The sequence below is a fragment of the Hyalella azteca genome, unplaced genomic scaffold, assembly GCF_000764305.2.
Source record: "Hyalella azteca isolate HAZT.00-mixed unplaced genomic scaffold, Hazt_2.0.2 contig10791, whole genome shotgun sequence".
In the NCBI taxonomy this organism is placed as follows: Eukaryota; Metazoa; Arthropoda; class Malacostraca; order Amphipoda; family Hyalellidae; genus Hyalella; species Hyalella azteca.
This window is the reverse complement of record NW_025940812.1, coordinates 43469-65127: the sequence shown is the minus strand read 5'-3', so window position 1 is coordinate 65127 and position 21659 is coordinate 43469. Positions and strand designations below refer to the sequence as shown.

Below are 21659 nucleotides of genomic sequence, written 5' to 3'. Positions count from 1 at the left end.
GGCTTTATCTATAAATGTAGCGGTAGCGCTGTAGCGGCAAAACCTCGTATCGCTACTTAAATATGTAGCGGGCGCTACCGCTACCGCTACATTGCCTTAAATGTAGAGCCGCTACCGCTACCGCTACTGAAAATGTAGCGGCCGCTAGTAGCGGCCGCTACATGTAGCACGCTACTGCCCACCTCTGGCTACTGTTTATTTCACTATCTTAACATGCGATTTTTTATATTAGTGCACACTGTGGCTCCCAATCGAATCTAGAATAATCGAGATAATTTACCTGCGAGTTTTTCGCGGAGAACAAGTTCAACGACTCCGTCAGGATCTGCCTGGATGCCGCTCCTCTTCGCCCAGAGTCGAGCGCGGGAAGAATTCGGGTTGGTTATTGATGCTTGCTGCACATCAACCAAGGCTTGACTAAATGTTCAATAAACTCGTATATGTATATGTTCAATATTAAAATATCATGTGATCTAGACTGGCAGCTCCAGACACGTTTAAATAAAGATTTCATGTTTCATTGAACTTTCAGTATCATTTGAGATAAATCACAATAGCACCGGCCAATATCATTTTTTATCAAAGAATAAGTGACCCAGAAAAAAAGAGAATCTCAAAAAATTCTTACTCCTTCTACTAACCTTGCTAACTGCAGCGATATTTGGCTGATTTCACGAATACAAATTTATCTATTTCTTAGGTGGTAAATTTATAGAAGCATTTGAGATTTACCCATAGAACAATAAAAATTGAACTTGAAAATTGAATTACGTACTTGATAAGAATCGCCGTAAACCGTGCCGTTGATCCATGATAACTTGAACTCCTCTTGGTTTAGAAATTCCGAGAGAGAGTTGAACGGAACCTTAATCTGGAGAAAATGCGAGGTGCGTTAATATCAATATGAGCTGATGAATAAATTAGAAAAAAAACACATACTGATCTGTTATGGCCATTCACTGCTTGTTTAGGTCTTTCTTGAGCAAATAAATTTTATACAAATGTATAGGACAGTTACCTTTTCGTTGACGAGGATGGCTTGGAGGTTACATCGGTAAAATGAAGCGATCATGAAGCAAATGAAGAGCCAGAAAGTACCAAGTATTCGACCCGAACCTTTACTAGGCGTGTCTGCCAGATCTGCGAAAAATATTGCGATGAAAGTAAATTGCAGACTGAACCCTTTTAGCGGCGTAACCTGGCTATTTACCTCTAATACATTCATGCTAACTAAGCCTCAATTTTTTAAAATATTTCTTTATTAAATAACGAGGAAATAACAACCTTGACTCAGGAATATTTTCAGCGCCCAGGTGTAGCCACGGGTTCCCATTTCATACTTGGAGTGTCGACCTCGTCGTGGCGAATCACGGGTGCCAGTTCTGCGCATTGGTGGTACAGAATGTTTATCTTTTGGATATGAACAAATTTACTGCTGTATCTTTCTAATTAAAATTCAGCGTAAGGAAAAATAAGTTTGTCATTTTTTAAGCTCTTCTCAGATCATGCATTTTAAGCATTATATTAATAATTTTCTGGCGTAAAATCATGCAGATTTGTCCTAAGATTCAGATTTGCAGACTTTCAATGCAAATTTGTCCTAAGTATTTGATGTTATATAGTATAATTTATAGAGCAAACCGACATTCATTTGCTTCAAATGAGTTCAGTCTATTTTCTCATTTACATACTTCAAGTAGGAGTGCACCAGATGTAGTAAACTCGTCAAAGCTCCAACCAAAAGAAGTGACGCTAGCACGCAAGCCCAAACCTGAGGATGAATTGTGCAACATCAACTGATATAGCTTAGAACTGAATTAACAAATTTAACGTATTCGAAACTAACTAAGCTACTACTACTACTAAATAATCAACGTAAGCATCTAGAATTTACTTTTTACGTTGTTTTGAATAGAAAGTTACATCTTACTTGTTGCCAATGACGTAAAACCCCTGATTTGGGGGGCGCAAAGCCCCCCGGTTTTACCCCGCGCCTCTACGCGTATTGTGCTTTGCACGAGCTGTCATTATTCTACTCACAGTACGTGCGATTGTAGAGCGAGGTAAAGTTTTCACTCTCGCAATCCCACAGCCCAAACCTCTGCTCCAATCTCGCTGGAAGTTTTGTGATTTATTTGTGCGAAGTTGGGCAAGGTTCCTGCGTGCAGGTCTAGGTAGGTTGATTTCAGATGGGTGAATCTGTGGTGCGGGCATGTTTAAAATTTTATTGTGAGGGAGGGTTGCAAGATAGTTTTCTGTAATTGTAGTGTGGATTGTTTTAAGATTTTGTTTGATTGTGTCCTGTGTAGCCTGTGCAGGCGGAGTATCTATGTTGGTGGTGAAACCTGTGTTGTGGAAAATGGTTTGTTTCATGAGACGTTTGGGTGCGGCTGAAGGGTGAGGGTATGTAGTGGGTGGGTTGGGTTTTGTGCTTTCTGTCTGAGTTGTGAGGCGTGAAGTTTGAGGTGGTGTGTTAGGGGTAGAAGTTTGGTTTCTTGGTGAAGGTGGTGGATGTTGGTGTCTGCGGTACAGCCTGTGGCTATCCTGAGTGCTGCATTCTGGACTGTTTGGAGTTTGTTCATTTGCGTGGGTGATACGTATAATTGGTGACCAGGATGAGTTTGCGTATTCAAGGATTGGACGCGTGATTGTTTGAAATGTGGTTGTGAGTAGTTCTTTTTGTTTTCCCCATTGTGTGGCTGTAAGTGATTTGATTATTTTGATGGTATTATTGGCTTTGTCGTGAGTATTGCTAATGTGAGTGCTGAAGGTGAGCTTTGGGTCAAAGGTAAGTCCAAGTATTTTACGGTTGCGTACTGTTGGAATGAGTGTATTATTGATATTGAGGTTGAGTTGGTTGCTATATTCAGCCGGGTCAGGTGTGAAAAGAGTGGCAGTGCTTTTTGTTGCATTGAGTTGTAGTTGGTTTTCTGTGGTCCATGTGTGCACGGTTTGTAGGTATGGAAGAAGGACTTGTGCAGCAGTGTTATAGTCTTTGTGGGAGGATAAGATAGTTATATCATCTGCATATGTAATTATTTTAATATTGGGTGGAGGTGAGGGTATATCTGAAACGTATATGTTGAACAGTGTGGTGATTAGGAATAGGAATAAATTATAAACAAGAATAGGAAACTAGGACTTAGGGGAAAACACATGTCGTCAGTAAAATTCAAGCGACGCCAATCGAGTGCGGGTCTACGCGTAATCGGGGCTATATAAGGAGAGCGCGGCAGCCGCGGCTCAGCGGCGGCTGATGCGAGTCAGTGGAGTGCGGGAGCTCGTGGAATCCGCATGTCGTTTGGTAGCGCGACCGAAAACTGAGTGTGCCGGTGTACAATCGTACGAGGATTCACGGGACAGTGAATGTTGTTAGTGAAATAAGAATTGTGGTATTCGTTATCTTGGGACAATACAAACCCACAGTCACGACGTCTCTTCCAATAAGATCAGCCAGCCGCATACGAAATATCGCCGAGAAGAAACACCTCACGACGAAGAAATCGTTGAACTGACTCGGGAGATTTCCCCGACGGGTCCTCATCGAACAAAGGGAGCTTCGACTAAATTCGCTGCCGAGATAGTTATCTTGAAGCCGACTTATGCACTACAGAGAAGGATTATCCGATCTGCGAGAGATTACCCAGAGTAGCCTGCAATCCTGCATGGTCTTCCTCAAATCCCAGCGAGGTGAACCACCACGGTCGGGCCGTCAGCAGCTACATTACAGCAACAAGAAATTTCGCCGGTCGTCATCGAGGGACACGGCTGGAGCACTTCATAGGGCTCATACTGTTAAGGCCCGTTTCCACTACGGGACTGATTCTGAAGGATTGAGACTGGCCTGAGACCAATAAGCCACATGGCTGGACTTGAAAACTGGCGTGCGCGTTTCCACTACGTACGTGTGCTGGGACTGAGACTGACCGTCTGGGCTACCGAACTCGCTGGCCTTTGAAGATAAATTATGCTGCCGCTCTTGCTTTTACTAGCTGTTGTCACTATGCGCAGGAGGAAACAAAGATCTCTTTACCTAATAGCAGTTATGAAACCCAAGAATGGTTTTAAACTTCTCATTAACATAGTTTATCCGTGTAATAACATGCATTCACCAAGGGATTTAGAAACAGCATTATCTTATTATACCTTTAATGTGTCAAGAAAATTAAATGTAATAAATACGTCACAATGATTAACCATGTCTGGTTTTTGGTCTATAGATTTAGATAGGTATCATAGCGTGCTTCACAAATGCTACTACTATTATTGGTTAATGTGTTTATTTACTATTTACTGAGTATACATACACTGCAAGTACAATAAGATAATTAAGATTTAATTGACGGACGAGTGAATCTATGTCAATAAACAGATAAAATCGGTCAATGAAAGGTTAGAAAGTATTTCCATTTTTCGATATTCGTGGATGGATATAATTTCTCCATTTATTTACTTATTTTCTCTAATTCTCAAGATTCTGTCTTTGTAAAAAAAGCTTTTTACTTGCCAGAAGCAAGGTGCCTCTCTATATAAATCGATAAGCCTTTCAGTGACATCTCTGCTCCAGTCTCCGTCGTGCGACATTGCAAAGCTAAGTAAATGAACAGTAATTGTGTGTAAATAGGGTAGGAGCGACAGTCACGCACAACCTACTCAGACGGCAGTCAAAGCGACACTCCGGAGATGAGCGGCAGCCTCAGCGGCTTGAGCGGCTCAAAAGAATGAACACTGCTTCATTCGCCGATGAGCCCGTGTCGATGGTCCGGACAGCCTCAGTCTGGGCTGAAAAAGCCAGTTTTTCAGTCGTCAGTCGCGCAGAGTCTCATAGTGGAAACGGGCCTTTAGTCAGCGCCATCAGATCCGCCTTGGACTCATCTCCAAAATCCCCGGTGATGTACATCTGTGAAAAATTGAGATACTAGCTTGCCCGTGTAGACACCTTGGTTTAGCCTCGCTGATTTAGTCTCGATTAGTCATTCTGGGCCGTAGTAGTTGTCTAGCTCTGTTGTCTCCGGCCAGATCGGTATAGGATAGGATTTTCTTCTGCAAGTAAGCCTGTGCACTCGTTATTCTCACCGTTCCTAGCTCTGTAACTAGGCGTAGGGTATTTTTTTTTCTTAGTATATGAAGTTGATTAATGTTTGTGTCATTCTCCTTGTTAAATCGCATTGCCAGCAGTAGAGAACCTTCAACGCGCCTCGTTTGACCACTCGGACAATGCAAAGTACAACCAACCTGACAGTTTAAAATGTTTTATGAAAAAGAAACTCTGCCGAGGATAAACAGAAATTGATAACTTGCCGTAGGCTTTAAAGCGTACAGTCCGAGAAATAGCGAGAGCCAATATCGAACTCAAATCAAAGTTCAACACATAAATTATATGCAATTAGGAATAAAAGGATTACAAATTAATCAGTGGGTGATAGGACTCCGCCTTGTGGTACACCTGTTTTGAATAATTTCTGTTTTGAATTGGTGTTGTTGACTTTTGTGAAGCCTTTTCTGCCTTTGATGTAATTTGCTATGTATTTAAGTGTAGTGTGCTCTATTGCGTTTGTGGAAAGTTTGTTGATGAGTGTGTGCAGATTAACCGTATCAAATGCTTTGCTCATGTCTAATGCAACAGCTATTGTTCGAAGTGGCGGGCGTTTTTGATTGAAACCTGTGGCTATGTGTTCTGTGATATGTTGGAGTGCTGTGATGGTAGAATGGTGTTGTTTGAAGCCATGTTGGTGTTCAATGTTAGGGAGATGAGATGAGATTTTGGCAAGGATAATTTTTTCCAGTGTTTTGGCTATTGGACTTAAAAGAGAAATTGGTCGACAAGATGACCCCATGTTAGTGTCTTTGCCAGGTTTAGGTATTGGAATTATCTTGGCTAGCTTCCAGGTATGGGGTATTGTATTGGAGTTTATTGCGATATTGTAAATTTGAGTGAGGTATGTAATTGCTGTGGGGCCCAGGTGTTTGAGATGGAGTATATTGATGTGATCTGGTCCAGTTGATTTGTTATTTTTACTGTTTTTTATGGCGAGTGTGGTCATGGCTGTTGTTATATTTATTGGGTTGCCCTTTAGAGATTTAATTCTTCTATCTGTTATCCTGTTATTGTGTGAGGTTTGCATTATTGTGCTCGCCATGTCCGTCTGTCTGTCTGTCCGTCCGTCCGTGACCTCAAGTTTTCGTCAACGAGAAAATGCGCTCTCTGTCATTCGCCAACGAGAAAATGCGCTCTCTGTCATTCACTGCTGTGAGTACTGAGTTATATTTTTTTTAGATTTGTGCATAGTTTGGATTCAAAATAGAGGGAAGGGGGGGAATTTGAAGAAAATGAGAAGAAAACGGAAAAATGCGTTTAAAAAAACTAAGGCGAAAATCGGGCTTCGTTACTCGATTGATATGGTCTTTACGAATCGAATGGTGCATGTCTCATCGCTGTAGCTTCGAAACTCTAAGAGGAGATAGATTTTTGAAGTACCCCCTTTTGTCCGTTTTCTATGAATTTCACGTTTTCTATTAATTTTTCCGAAAAAATGATACGAACAAAATGTTTTTGTTTTTTGGTTTTACAAATATGTGTGAAATTTCAGAAAGATCCGTTAGTAAATGTGGAAGTTTTTTCTGGAGGCTAGACCCCCCCGTAATGTTAAGAGTTTAGAGTTTAGACAACCAAGAGAAGGCCAAGATGCAGGTAGGGCTCCGGGATGCAGGTAAGGCCTCGGTATGCAGATAAGGCTTCGGGATGCAGGTAAGGCTCCGGGATGCAGGTAAGGCCCTGGATGCAGGAAAGGCCCAGGATGCAGGTAAAGCCCAGGACGCAGGTATGGCGCAGGATGCAGGTAATGCCAAGGATGCAGGTAAGGCCCAGGATGAAGGTAAGGCCCAGGATACAGGTAAGGCGGAGGATTCAGGTAAGCCCCAGGATGCAGGTTAGGCCCAGGATGCAGGTCAGGTATCCTTAGAGCTAGAGCGCCAGGTAAGAGGATGATGAGGACGAGGAGCCAGTAAGTTTTCCTCGTGGCTGAGTAGCCCTTTGGTGGCTAGTCAGTGGGTCTACCTGTCGCCGGTCTGGGGCATAAAAGAGTTTAAATGGGAGGCATGAGAAGAAGAGCCAAGTCGATCTCAAGTGAACTAAGTATTGATCGTAGTAACTTAAGTTCTCATCTAGCTGGGCACGAACCAGAAACGTGAAGTGTCGAAAAAGTTTCTGAGGCAAGGGTGGAAGAATCTTAAAGTTTACGAAACCATTCGTAAACCCTATCTCTAAAACCATTTTGAAAATTGAGGATCAAATTATTACCTTCATTCGTAAACTTAAAGATTCCTCCACCCTTGCCTCTGAAATTTTTTCAAAACTTCGCGTTTCTGGTTCGTGCCCTGGCATATTGTAGGGCCTTCCAAAAATTTATAAGTCTGATTTCGCTTCGAAATTTCAACTTTAAGCTTTAACATAGCTAAACTTTTAGTTCCCATTTTGAATTGTCTAACTACTAACCAGTTTACTCTTGATAATACCTACTCATTTCTCATTTGTCGACCGTTTGAAAGATTTTACCGATGTTCAGCACCTGACTATGGCTTCGTTCGATGTGGAAAATTTGTTCACTAGTATTCCTCTTACAGAAACTATTGAAATCTGACTCAACTCTTTGTTTAAGGATGCGAATGATCTGGTGATCGGTCTTAACCGCAGTCTTTTCAAAAAGTTTCTGGAATTATCAGTCTTGAACTCTTTTTTTCGTTTTCGCTGGTAAACTTTATAAGGAAGTTGATGGTTTAAGAATGGGCCTTCCCCTTGGTCCCACCCTCGCTAACATTTTCATGTGCTTTCTTGAGGTTTCTTGGTTGCCCGATTGTCCCATTGATTTTAAACAAATTTTTCATAATAGGTATATTGATGATACCTTTCTGATCTTCAAGCATCCCTCTCATGCGGGCATTTTCTTTGATTATCTGAACCTCAAACGTCCTTCAATAAAATTCGCTATGGAATTGGAATCCAACAATTGCTTGTCGTTTCTCGATGGCAAAATTACTAAGTCTAGCGGTCGTTTTCAGACTTCCGTTTATCGAATACCGACATTTACCGGTTTGGGTATGAGCTTCTTTAGCTTCTGCTCGTTTCGTTTCACATTGAATAGTTTTCAAACTTTGATATACCGTGGCTATAGGGTTTGTTCTACTTTCCATGATATGCATTTGGAATTCGAATTCATTCGCAATATATTTTAGCTTGATGGTTTTCCATAACGCCTTGTGTTTAGTAAAATCAAACGCTTCTTATCTAACAAATTTTCTGAAACTGTGACTGAATGTGGTAGTAAGAAAACTATTTATTGCACATTGCCCTATTTTGGTAGTGCGTCTGAAACTATGTACAGAGAACTAAAGATTTTGTTTATGAAATATTTCCAGAATATAAATTTGCATGTTTTGCTGGTAAATAATTTCAAAATTGGTTCTTTCTTCAGGTATAAGACTCTATTCCTGCCCGGATGCGATCAAACCTGGTCTAAGAGTTAAGATGTGCGCGCTGCGCATCTGCGTACGTTGGAATAACGTCGCGTAACTTCTACATCCGGGTTTCTGAACACCGTGGCAGGAGCTATCGTTCCAACTTGCCTCTCTCCAAGCCTCCTCATTCTTCCGTGCGCCTCCATGCCGAACAGTGCTACGTGGCTGTAGCTGAAAGTGATTTTAGGATACTCGGTTCCACTTCTGGGTGCTCGGAATTGAGAATTTTGGAGTCTCTACATATCTTCAAACGAAAACCGTGTCTCAATAATAATGCGTTTAGTTCCTATAATCTGGAAATAATGAATCGCTAGGCTTTATATTCTTTTCGTAACCCGTAAGACTAAGTTGTTCCAATCGAGTCCCGTTTTTCGATATAATGTTAGGTCTTGTTCAGGTTTCATGTCTGTCTTAGAATCTTGACTGTTGATATGATTTTATTCATTTTTAGTTTTTCGAACTGATGATGGAGCTGGACTCCGAAACGTTTTTAATATCGATATGGTGAATTTGCTTTGTGTTTTCTTTACATTTAAATTCCTTGGGATCCTGACTGCTAGTTGCTACACGTGCTGCGTACACATTGTCTAGCTGCTCTTCTGGGACGTCCGCTGGGGAACGAGTCATTCGTGGCAATTGTAGCGGTGGGGTTCGCATAGTTGGCTTGGGTGACGGCGCTGTTTGTAGGCTCTATCTTCTCGTCAAATCCACAACTGAGTTGTGAAGAACGACTTGTAGCAGAAGAATATGGTGACTTTGAAAGCAAATATTGTCTTCAGTGAGCAGTGGTTCATCGGATATTTTTCCAATGAAAAACTCCTTGGTTTTGACATTATAAATCTTATCTATCGAACTACACCCGATTAAGCATGAAAAAAACTACAGGAAGAAGTAGTAATAAGAAAAACTTCAAGATTGGTTCTTCATTTATCAATAAAACAACGTGCGATGCAACATTCACTTTTACTTATCAATCACCGAAATGGACAGTTATTTTAGTACAAATTAACAGTTGATGCTCAACGTAGCATCAAGAAAACTTCCATGGCGGAATGAGTGAATTTGTTCTTATGGTCAAGGAGATTTTTTGACTCGAAAATACACAAATATTGATTAGATGATAAACTCGCCCTTCCCGTTGAGTTTAACTAGAAATTTTTCTTGACGATACTGTACCGGAAATTCGTTCAACTTCGATGCCTAACAATATCTTCCTTACCGATGCCCTAGAAATAAATACAAACCAACTATAACTTTATCTTATTTCTTTAATTTAATAATCCTTAAAATGCTCCATCGCGAAATTATTCATTTCTTAATGGAAAAGCCGTTAGCCATCGGCAAAGTAAGTAGCATTACGGCTCTGTAGTAGTAGTCAGCAATACGCATGCGAAGGGAACGTAGAACTAAAGCTACTGCTTCTGGTTAAAGGCGATTGTGACACCTGTGCGTATAATGGTTTTCACCTTGTCATATTCGTGAATGTAAAATTTACGAAGCGTAACTCATGTTAACTTTTCGTAAAAGCAGTGTCAAAAGTCATAAAAAAAATTTCCTTTTCACCTCATGAGTCAGGCGAAGAACGAAGCTTTATGATTATGTTGTGAAGCTCGAACCTACAATCAAATCAAATTTACGATCACATAAATAATTATTTGGTGCCGAGTTAGAAGTAGGCGCCAATTTTCAGTCAGGTAGATATTAATGAGCACTTTGGCGCGGAATCGACGCGCGATGCAGACTGCAGTGGCAGCGAATGACATCGGCGTAACGCTATACGCGTTACGTATGGCGTCGTTCATTTCACGGTAAAACAGTCTTGCTATACCAGCTCACACTTAGTTTCTTGATAGACATGCGGAAATCAGGCGAACGTAAAAGTTAATTTTGAAATATTTTGGGAACGTTGGAGCAATCACGAATTATAATTATAATTGCATAACAACGTTCGATGTCAGGAATTTGTTTGAGGAAAAATGAACAGGCACGAGCTATAAAGGTCGAACTGTCGATGAAAGCATTTCTGAACCAAACTAATAGTCGATGCAAACGTTGAGGCGATTGTTACCAGGTCAATGATGACTACAATCGGGAATGGGAATGCGCAGACACCTACTTCTTGTCAACACTCTTGTGTTCAAAGGCTAGAAAAACATAAAGCTGGTCAAAAAAGAGACTCTGGAGTGGCTCTGGATGAACCTGGAAACACCCGCAATGAAGCATGCATTATTATAGCTCAGCAATGATAATGCCATCTTCATGTTCGTTTGACCGCTTAATAATTCAATTATACATCAAAGACTACTAGAATGCAAAACTGGTTCACTGGAAGATGTCTGCTTTTGGTAACTCATTGGATGATAGTAGGCTAACAACGGGCAGCTATTGGCCGCCATTCGCTATTAACTCGATCCTGAAGCAGTAGAAATTATCAGCGGTATAATTAGTGGCAGTTAGTGCTGACCAATTAAAATGTGGCCGCAACAGGCCATGTGTAAACACACCTAATGAGTCAGCCTTTTGGGAGCGGGTGAACGGGCTTTATCTGGTCTGTCAAATTTGCTCCTATTTGCAAGATGGGCATAAGCGAAATTATTTTCTAGGCTAGCTCATGCATGTTCATTCATGAAATCATTGCGATTCATTGATATTTATGGCTGGGCTGCAAAGGCCTACCGCACTGAGGTACAACCGCGCTCAGCAGGTGCTGAAAAGCCATAACGGGACTGAATTGCGATGTTCTGGTAATAGCGGCGCTAATCGTTTCCAACGCAGGGCGCACTTGTTATTTTGGGGGCTACCGCCTCTATCATGTTGGAAAATTTAGATTTTAATTCGATATAATGTGATTTGTTCTAATATCTAATGATAAATAACAACAACAATTACAAAATATAAGTAGATTTGTCTGCACATGCTGCATGTGAATTGCCAGTTTGCATTAGCATATTAAAGTGTAACTATGTCAGCGTTTATTGGGCCGTTAAGACTGTCGCAGATTCTGAACATCGCAGAAAATTTGCAGCTTGTTGCAGGTCTCGTACCCACTCGTCAATGTTGCAATTTTGCTTTGCTTAAGGGTGCGGAAAGTATTTTCCACTTCGAATATCTGGCTAAAAGTTAGAAGAAGAATTATCAGTTTTTATTTTTAATTATCAATTTCATCAAAAGTATGCAATCAAAAGATACTTAAAGATTTTAGAGATACTTTTAGATTTTAAATTAGAAAGACTTTAGTCAAATAAGGACGAAAAATTGAATGAAATTTCCACAAATTTTGAAGTAAAAAGTACTTGCCGCAAATACTATCGGCTAATATTTTTTCAGTACATAAGAACCTTAACCACCCGGCTACCTATCAGAGTTAACCAGAACTCTCGCAAGAAGCTGCGATCGAACCCATAGCTCGCTCTTTCAATCCTAGTATTCACTGGGCCACCTTGCCCAGCTTCCTTTGAAACTAACCTCTGAGGTGCCGTGATCGCTAAAAGAGCCGAGATGAGTTAACCACGCTACCAGTAATGCTCTACGATTAATCACTTAATCAGGGATGAAAGCCAGAGATTGGAATTAAATTAACGTAAATGTTGAAAAAGAGTGAGAAAGTATAATTAAAGAAAAGAACATAACAACGTGACTCTATACATACATGCTTTCACTCGTACTCATCAGTCATTCTTTTTTGCGAGTTTGAAGTTTCCAGTCTTTAAAATTTTGTTTAGTCTAGTCGTCAAATTATTGACAATAGCTTGTGTTTTGAATAGCTCCTTTACCGTAGATTAAAATCTCGTGGAAATCTCTCTATTTAAATTATCAAGAAAGCAAATTCAATTAATATTTCTTAACATTCAGTGCGCAATCAATTATATCAATGTCGAAGAACAATCAATGAAACTTAAGTAGGAAATTTAGTTTTCCAAAAGTTTTTAACAAATACTATACACATATATATTTCATGTTTCAGGTCTTACCTACTCCATAGATGAAGAAGAGTCCCTTTTTTAGGAAACCTCGTTTTCGTGCCCTAAGTGAGTTCGACCAGACCGCGGATCACGTGGTGCTTCTCAAGGAGTTTGGACGAAGTTACTCTACTCAACGGTGTGGTCTGACCTAGTGAGCTTCTAGCCTGAACGAAACATTACAGAAAAATGCATGTTCAACAGAAATTATATCACTGTTCAACCACACAGAACTGTATGCATCGCTGTGGCTAAAAAGTTGTAAATTTCAATTTTTATGAGGTGAGAACTTATTTTATCATACTTAGACCAAATCTTTAAGTACATTTGGTCCATGGCATCCTGGAGTGGCGAGTTCTTGGGGTATCCATACGTCATGTAGTTGGGCTCCAAACCCGTCGGGACTAAAGCCAAACGGCAATCGCCTACCTGTGAGTAGAAACAGGTTCAACGGCAGGTTTTTCCCAATTCATCATAATTTTATATTTTGATGTTGACTATGAAATTGCGTCACTTCAGTACAGTTGGTAGGGTAATTGTTAGTATAAAAATTTGCAAGCTAAATAATGTAGAGTTCTTATAGCAAAATGCTGTTACGTATCGAGAAAATACTTCTAGGATAAGTAATAGAAATTATGAACTGTATCCTAAGCTGATAAGTTTGAATAAACGTAACGCATTCCAGGAGCAAGACACGTAAACGAGGAATGGCTGATGGCTCCATGTGCCTACCTTCGAAAAGTCGGCCGCCATGTGGCCCTTCAGCAGCACGTCCTGTGCAACAACTGTGAGGGAAATTTGGAATTTATCGCTAATTGTAGTTGGATCAGAATATTTTCAAATTGTATCAATCCGTAATAGCGTTAATTTACCCTGCTCGTTTCTAAAATTTTCAGAAAGGATTCAAAACAGTACGCACTATTTTTAAATTATCTATAAATTTTCCTCGGAAAAGTAAACTTCAATTATTGTTCGTATCAAGGACCCTAATTAATGAATTAGCTACCTTTTCAAACGCGTACCGGTGATACTTGAAATCATTTGGCAGGCATTAGCCACAATTTATTCCACAGTCTTAACATACAGATTTGTTGTTGATATTAGTACACATTGTGGCTCTCAATCGCAAATAGAATAAACGGGATAATTTACCTGCGACTTTTTCGCGGAGAACAAGTTCAACGACTCCGTCAGGATCGGCCTGGATGCCGCTCCTCTTCGCCCAAAGTCGAGCGCGGAAGGAATTCGGGTCGATCACTGATGCTAGCTGCACATCGACCAAAGCTGGACTAAATGTTCAATATACTCCTGTGTATATATTCACCAGTAAAATATAACGTGTTCTTGAGTAGCAGCTCCAGACACGTTTAAACAAAGATTGCCGGTTTAAATGCACTTTCTGTAACATATGAGATAAATTACAACAGCGCCGGCCAAGATTTTTTTCATATCAATGAAGTTACCCAGAACCTCAATCAACAATTCTTCCTTGTTCCTCCAATCTTGCTAACTGAAGCGATATTTGGCTGATTTCACGAATTCAAATTTAACGATTTACTTCATTGTAAATTATGGAAGTATCTAAGATTTACCCAAAGAACAATAAAAATTGAACTTGAAAATTGAATTACGTACTTGATAAGAATCGCCATAAACCGTGCCGTTGATCCATGATAACTTGAACTCCTCTTGGTTTAGAAATTCCGAGAGGGAGTTGAACGGAAGCCTAATCTGGAGAAAATGCGAGGTACGTTAATATCACTATGAGCTGATGAATAAATTCCAAATTAGAAAAAACACATACTGATCTGTTATGGCCATTCACTGCAATTGTTTAGGGCTTTCTTGAGCAAATAAATTGTGTACAAATGTATAGGACAGCTACCTTCTCGTTGACGAGGATGGCTTGGAGGTTACATCGGTAAAATGAAGCGATCATGAAGCAAATGAAGAGCCAGAAAGTACCAAGTATTCGACCCGAACCTTTACCAGGAGTGTCAGCCAGATCTGCGAAAAACATTGCGATGAAAGTAAATTGCAGACTGAACCCTTCTAGAGCCGTAACCTGGCTATTTACCTCTAATACATTCATGCTAACCAAGCCTCAAACTTTTAAAATATTTCTTCATAAAATAACGAAGAAATAACAACCTTGACTCAGGAATATTTTCAGCGCCCAGGTGTAGCCACGGGTTCCCATTTCATACTTGGAGTGTCGACCTCGTCGTGACAAATCATGGTTGCCAGTTCTGTGCATTGGTGGTACAGAATGTTAATATTTTGGAAATAACAAAATTTACTGCTGTATTTTTCTAATTAAAATTCAGCGTAAGGAAAAATAAGAAAAGCGTCTGTCATTTTAAAGCCCTTCTCAAATGATACATTTAAAGCATTCCTAATTATTTTCTGGCGTACAATTATAAAAGGACAAATGCAGACTTGTCCTAAGTCTTCAATGTTATATGGTATGATTTATAGAGCAGACCGACATTTATTGACTTCAATTGAGGTCAATTTATTTTCTCGTTAACGTACTTCAAGTAGGATTGCACCAGATGCAGTGAACTCGTCAAAGCTCCAACCAAAAGAAGTGACGCTAGCACGCAAACCCAAACCTGAGGATAAATTGTCCAACATCAATTGAGATAGCTTAGGACTGAATTAACAAATTGAACTTATTCGAAACTAACCAAGCTAATACTACTACTACTACTAATCACTCTAAGCATCTAGAATTTTCCTTTTTTCGTTGTGCTGAATAGAAGATTACGTCTTACTCGTTCATGTATACCTGCATCAGTCTAAATTCTCATGTCGTAGTCTTTGGTCTGATTCAACTCAAATAAATGATCGAATTTCTTGCTGACTTCCATTATTAATGTCTTTGTATTCTTCCCAAACTAATCTTAGTTCCAAAGAAGAATATACAGTATTTTTGTGTACCTCTAGGCCAAAAGGTCTGGTGAAAATCAGGACGTCGGGTTGGATGCGAGTGATGCGGCGGTAGATCAAGTAGTGATCGGGTAACATGTAGGGTGGAGAGTAGTTCAAAATTTCGGACCTGAAGATTTGCACAGCGACGGGGCCTAGCATCAGATCAACCTCCTGTATATGGTGTACAGTACATTGATTATCCGTACAAAATGAGACTAACGCACAATTACGATTATTGTATGTTTTTTTATATCCAACTTTCAATTATCAAATTTTCTGCTCAATTAGTGAATAATAACAAATTGCAGAATTAAAATTAAAAAACACATTCGATTATAACGTATCTACCATAACTGAGCAAGTTAAGCTTAATTATGTCCAGCTTCATGTTTTCAATATCATTTAGAAAAATTTGATGCCATGAAGCTGCTCCTTAATTTGTCAGCAACTTACCATTTGCTTTCTGAATCTGATGACTAGCCATTTGTTATTTTTGTAGATAATTTTTTGTTTTCAAAATTCGCTTCATTTTGTTTCCACGCTTCATACATCCACTGTACCGCGGTTCAAATAGACTATCGTCACTTATTAAACTTTTTATGTTCTTGATTTGGTGAATAATAGGCCTATTATTGGTAAAATGCCAGAAAAAGAACAGTAAAACGTAAACAAAAAACATCTAAAAAATTTACTAGTATCACTACATTATTTCTAATATATTGCAATATTTGCAACTACGGTTATTATTCAGAGTAATTTAATGCTGCCAGCTGATGCACTGTACTAAATCAGGTGCCAGTTTAACAGCGAAGTACAGAACACAGACATAAGTCGTCCATCAAATACTTTTCGAATGTTTAATTTCATGCTTTGTTGATGACTAATTTTGATGTTTGTTTATTTCTTTATAAACAAATTATCCCAGTCCAAGTGCAAGCACCTGTAATATTTAATACGGTTGTAAGCATTGCATTAACAACGTAGGTACGACGTCACTAAACAGCTACTCTAGACTAGCGGAGCATAAAGGATGTTAACAAATTAAAAGTCTAGTAAATCGTACTCGTTCCGACGGACGCACACACTGCCAGCACTGAAACTTACATTATCTAATAGCGGGTTGAAAATTTTAATTTCCTTATCCGGTGTATCAGCCTTACAGGTTTTAGTTTTCCTGTATATTCTTATGCAAAAACTTAGTTTGACAGCTGTTATAGTTCTCATTCATTTGAAACTATGGGTTGAAAGGTTTGTTTGCTTGTGATTATTTGATTATTTACCCTGTTCATGACTTTTATTTACCAATATAGGTTTAAATGTGTGTTATGTTAATTTTAGTTATGCTACTTGATTGTACTTTTATTCTAGGATTTTCGAGCCGACTAAGAAGGTAAACTTCGAAATATTTTCTGGAAATATACCGCGAAAATTCTTTGTTGGCATATTTTTAGCGAATTTTTGACAGAAACAATCTTTGATTTCAATTCTATTATTTTTTAAACAATAATTTAATGGCGTCGGTATTGAAGATGAGTCCATGTTTACCTCGTCGGTGATACTAGACATCTCAGGCTATCTACAGCCAACTCGATGTCCCCACCTTAGCGATCTTAATCGCTCAGCCTCCACCAGCCAAAGGCGGCCTCTTCTTCGTACATCAAATATAAATATCTCGACAAATCAACTTGTACGAGAGAATTTCGTACTCATGAACCAGTTTCCTATACAAATTGGTGTTTTACTCTTTAAAATAATACAGATCTGACTATACATTAAGATTTAGCCCTCACCCTTCGTGCCACCATCCCCAAGGCTCCACTGTAGTAGGTGTCGTTTACCCTCCTGCCAAGCACATTGTCCGGTGGCACCACCAAGTGGTAACTGGACAGAGCATACATGAATATTAGGAAAATTCGATATTTATAATTGATTATAATTTTGAAAAATATATATAAATGCAAAATATATATACAAATTTGGAAAATATATAGTGAATTGTTCTAATTATATAGAAATAGATAGGAATTTAAATACAAGAAACAACTTGTATGAATATGTATGTGAAATTTTCTCACTATTCCTAAAGTATTTGTAAGCGTAACTTGCATTTTTTACTCATGATGGATACAAAATCACGGACTACATATTTCGTGATTAAATGTGATATGTACAAAGAGAGAGATCAGATAATTCAAGATCAGCCAAAGAAAGAACAAATTGTTGTCAATTTTCTGATCAATAGTAATAAAATATCCCACCAACGAATTGATACAGATATAGTTTGCCACCTTTTTATTAGAAAAACGTACCACCATCCTAGATACTGCATTACCATCCTGAAGACCTCAATGTGGACGCCGGAGATGGGCTTCGTATCGAAATTCACGAAAGCTTGCGACCACTGCAATAAATACGAACAATTTTAAACAATTACTAGTCACTGCCTTTTATGACTTGGTGATTTCTAGTCTCACAAATTCCGATTTGTCTAAAGTCGGAATTAGCTAAAAAACATTTTGAAACCTCGCTGCCAAACATGGGCCAGCACAATACATATCTTAACCTAACATAGCCGGCCCTCCTCAACAAGCAGCCGGAGCCCTTTGACTGTTCAGAATCGCCGTCGTTCTTACTTTTGTATTCATTATTGATGACGCCAGCTCTGTTAATGATGAAAATTTGCATTGAATACGTGTCGAGTTCACGACGAGTTGCACCGCCATTTCTCTGCACCGCCATTTCTCGCCATTCATATATTGAAGTTGAAGTTAATATAAATCGCAATTGAAGACGCAATGAATTCGATTGAAAGTTCGTCCAGTCACTTTCATCCTGCCAAGAAACTATTAATTAGACCTGAAAAACCAAGAAGCTACAACATCTATTTTGTCCAACTGCCAATCCTTTGCGCGGTGAAAACAACCATAATGCGATCACCAGAATATGCGACGAGATAGTCGAGACTCTGCGACCTGTGCAGCGTATGTATATAATTGCACTGTTTCAAAAGACGCCAGAACTGTTAGGTGAGCTGTAGGAATGTTAAGCTGTCTCACACCAGAAAACGTGGAGGACACTGAATCCTGTAATAACATCAACCGGAATTCCGATATGCTAGGGCTCTCAGATTTTCACAAGCAAAAAAGAAGACACTCATGGCGTCAAATTTGGGCCCTAATTAAACTGTGGGAATGCAAGACTAATAATGACTTGAGCTCTCGCAAATTTTGATGATAGAACACAAAAGATTGTTTTCCGTGTCTCCACTCATTTTACATATTTAGAAACTATCAATTTCAGTTTTCTTCTTTGCTTCATGGGCGTTAATAAAATCTCCTTACTTGTTTAAATAACTCAATCGTTTTGGCTACGATTTTACCGCTAACACTCTGAAGTATGTTTTGTCAAGCTGCAGTTGATTAAAATTCCCATCATTTTGTTCGAAATCTCTCTCAAAAATTAGTGATTCAGTCTTTCATTTTAAAATAAATAAAATAATTTAATTTCATATTATACAGGAAATAGTGCGAAAAATGCATGAAAAATTATTTGAGTTGTAGCCTTCGCATGGAGCTAGAACGCTGTCTCGCAGGAACAAGCAAATGGTCACGTGTAAAGGCCGATTCACACGCTCAGTTTTACACAACGATTTGTCTGCGCAGTCTTAAGTCGGAATGAAATTATTGCAATTTTTAGCGCGTCCACACGGTGCCGACTTTTCCGTGTAGTTTGCTCGGTTTTGCGCGATCTCGTCATGGAGGAGGCAGTATTTTAGTCAATTTTGGCATTGTGCCTTGTTAATAAAAAGATTGAATCATTTAGGAAATGCGAGGAATCAAAATACCAGAGAGATTGCTTGGAGATGTCATCTTCTCCAGCTCCAGATGTAATAATTTTATTAATTTTTTCCCAATTATTTACGGTAAAAACTCCACAAATTATTAATTTTATACAGCTGTTTCTCTGTTTGTGCTTTCGTCGATTTCTCCGAATTTTTCTACTAAGCTTTCATATGTCTCCACCTTTTTTCCTTGATGCTATAATTTTTGAATTTTACTCGCCAAATGCAAGAAAAACATTCGTATAGAGCGAAAAATTCCCGTGAACATTACCGAAGTTCTGCAATTGTCGCCAGAATCATTGAAACTGAGCACAAATTGAATCGGAAAACGGTGCTACCGTCTACACGTTCCGACTTATCTGCGCAGTTTATCGAAATCTATATATGCTCTGTAGCCCAGATATCGCTGCAACTGTGCAGTTTTCCCGCCGGCTTCAAAACTGCGCAGTTTTACCGTCTACACGCAACGTTTTAACTGCAACGATTAGAACTGCGCAGGCAAATCGATGTGTAAAACTGAGCGTGTGAACTGGCCTTTTAAAAAATTGTTTTATGCAAAATCCTTAAGAATTTGCATTCAAATCAAGGTATCAAGACAGCTGTCATGAATGATAACGACACAAAAGATTTCACTCAGGATGGCGATGATAAAATGGCCATTGTTATAAAAATTATAAAAGTGTCCAAATGAGCAATTTGTACCGCCATGCCGAACTACATAAGCATGGTAAAACATAAGCAAGGTTATAATAAGAGTGGCGGCATTTAGTCCAACGAATATTTTTGGGCAGTAGATATTATTTTACAAAACTGTAATTTGTGTGTGAAAGTCAGCTAAGAACTTCTCGGATAATTATTAGGGCAGGAATATCAGCTAGTTTCTTCTAGTTTCATGAAAAAGTCTATGAACAGAGAAAATGAATTGAAAATTCACAATATTATTATTGAGCCTAATACGTTGACTACCAAATAGAGCGACAAATCATAAATCAATCGAAATATAAATAATCAATAGAGCGACAAAATTTACGTGTTACAGATTTAAACCTAAATTTAAAAATAAAAGGCGGCGTGATGTTCAAATCTGGCTGTAATCATCTGTTATATTATGTCCTGTTATACTTATATTATGCGAGTTTATAACTGATCGAGGATTAAGCTGCGTGGCCCTAAAAATCTTGTTTAATTGAAGCAGTCATCACAAACCATTTAACATGAGCATTTGGGAAGCGTAGAAACGTTCGAGGCAGCAAGCGAAAGAAACAGACTTAATGATATTTTCGCGCACGGTAGTCTGCTGTTAAAATTTTGCAAGAAAAAAAAACAGTGTTTTGAATCTTTTCAAGTGTTCCCCGTCATCTTTTATCATAAGCATTTACTTTTTTCCTTGTTTAACCTCGTTATACTTGATCTACTGATATAACGCTATCACGAGATATCAAATTACCTAAACTATTTTATTTGAAGACACAGATAAAACATATAAACTCCAACGATGTGATGTTGTGCACTTATAAGCATATGTCTGTATTAAGATCGTGGCTGCAAGTGGATTGGTGAGACCTTCTACGGTTCTACCATATATGCATGAAATTCCAGACGTGTGGGTTGAGGTGAAACTACAGTTTAAACTGATGCATTAAGATGCATGATCAATGCAGGTCGGTATTTGAAGCACATGGCATGTTTTTATCTTACATAAACAGACAAGGAAACGGTATTTTATACGGCGTAAGGATCTCTCTTCTTATTTATCTGTAAAAATGTGATACGTTGTTGAGCATCTAAGCCAAAACAGGAACACAAAACTCGTAATATCTAATAATGTTTTGATATTGCAATTGTAGAATTCTCAATTCCATATTGTGTGTAATGTCTACAGTAGTAATTTGATTCTCGTTTAATAATAATGATAATTTGACCCATAAAATTTGAATTTAATTTTTGCTACTAATCTGAATTTCAGTAGTTACGGGAGTCACGGCGGCGGTGATGCATCCCGGCGTGGGCTCGAAGGCCTCGAAACTCTTGCCGGTGGGGGAGTTGGGGATGGTCCATCGCTCCATCTGCATGATGAGTGAAAATTATGTAAAAATTATTGGGTTAATACGCGTAAAATATATTCAAGGTGGTTTTCGGCTGAATCGCTTACATACATTACAGTCAAATTCCATCAACTGCCAATGAATGTTACCAAAACATATATCGCGAATGGATTTTATAGTTTACGAGGTGAGATGAGATTTAACATCGCATCAGTTCTAAAATGTGTCATCATCTTTACATTTGTAACTTACGCGCACTAGAGATAGCCGTGGCTTAGTAGCGAACAATCCTGCTGCTCAACACAGCACTTCTCTACAAATGGTTGAGCGAATGTTCGTATGGAACAATTTTGTGGATTTGATACA

At 38.9% G+C, this 21659-nt stretch overlaps 1 protein-coding gene across 1 annotated transcript; it reads right to left on the bottom strand.

Moving 5' to 3' along the window:
* Positions 1-257: 257 nt before the first annotated feature.
* LOC108679016 lies at positions 258-1754 on the bottom strand. The gene is made up of 5 exons (XM_018167524.2): positions 1692-1754; positions 1285-1382; positions 1019-1140; positions 776-871; positions 258-395 (listed from the first exon to the last, which is right to left on the bottom strand). Exons 2-5 carry the CDS (start codon positions 1331-1333, stop codon positions 258-260), a joined length of 405 nt encoding a protein of 134 aa, XP_018023013.1. The 5' UTR covers positions 1334-1382; positions 1692-1754.
* Positions 1755-21659: the final 19905 nt, after the last annotated feature.

Bases quoted from the DNA above. Each gene is read 5' to 3' on its own strand.
- LOC108679016 (XM_018167524.2), bottom strand. From the start codon at position 1,333: ATGGGAACCCGTGGCTACACCTGGGCGCTGAAAATATTCCTGAGTCAA. The intron at 1,141-1,284 runs GTTGTTATTTCC...TATTTTTCGCAG, and splicing joins GAAAATATTCCTGAGTCAAG to ATCTGGCAGACACGCCTAGT. The intron at 396-775 runs GTACGTAATTCA...GTTGATGTGCAG, and splicing joins TTTACGGCGATTCTTATCAA to CAAGCATCAATAACCAACCC.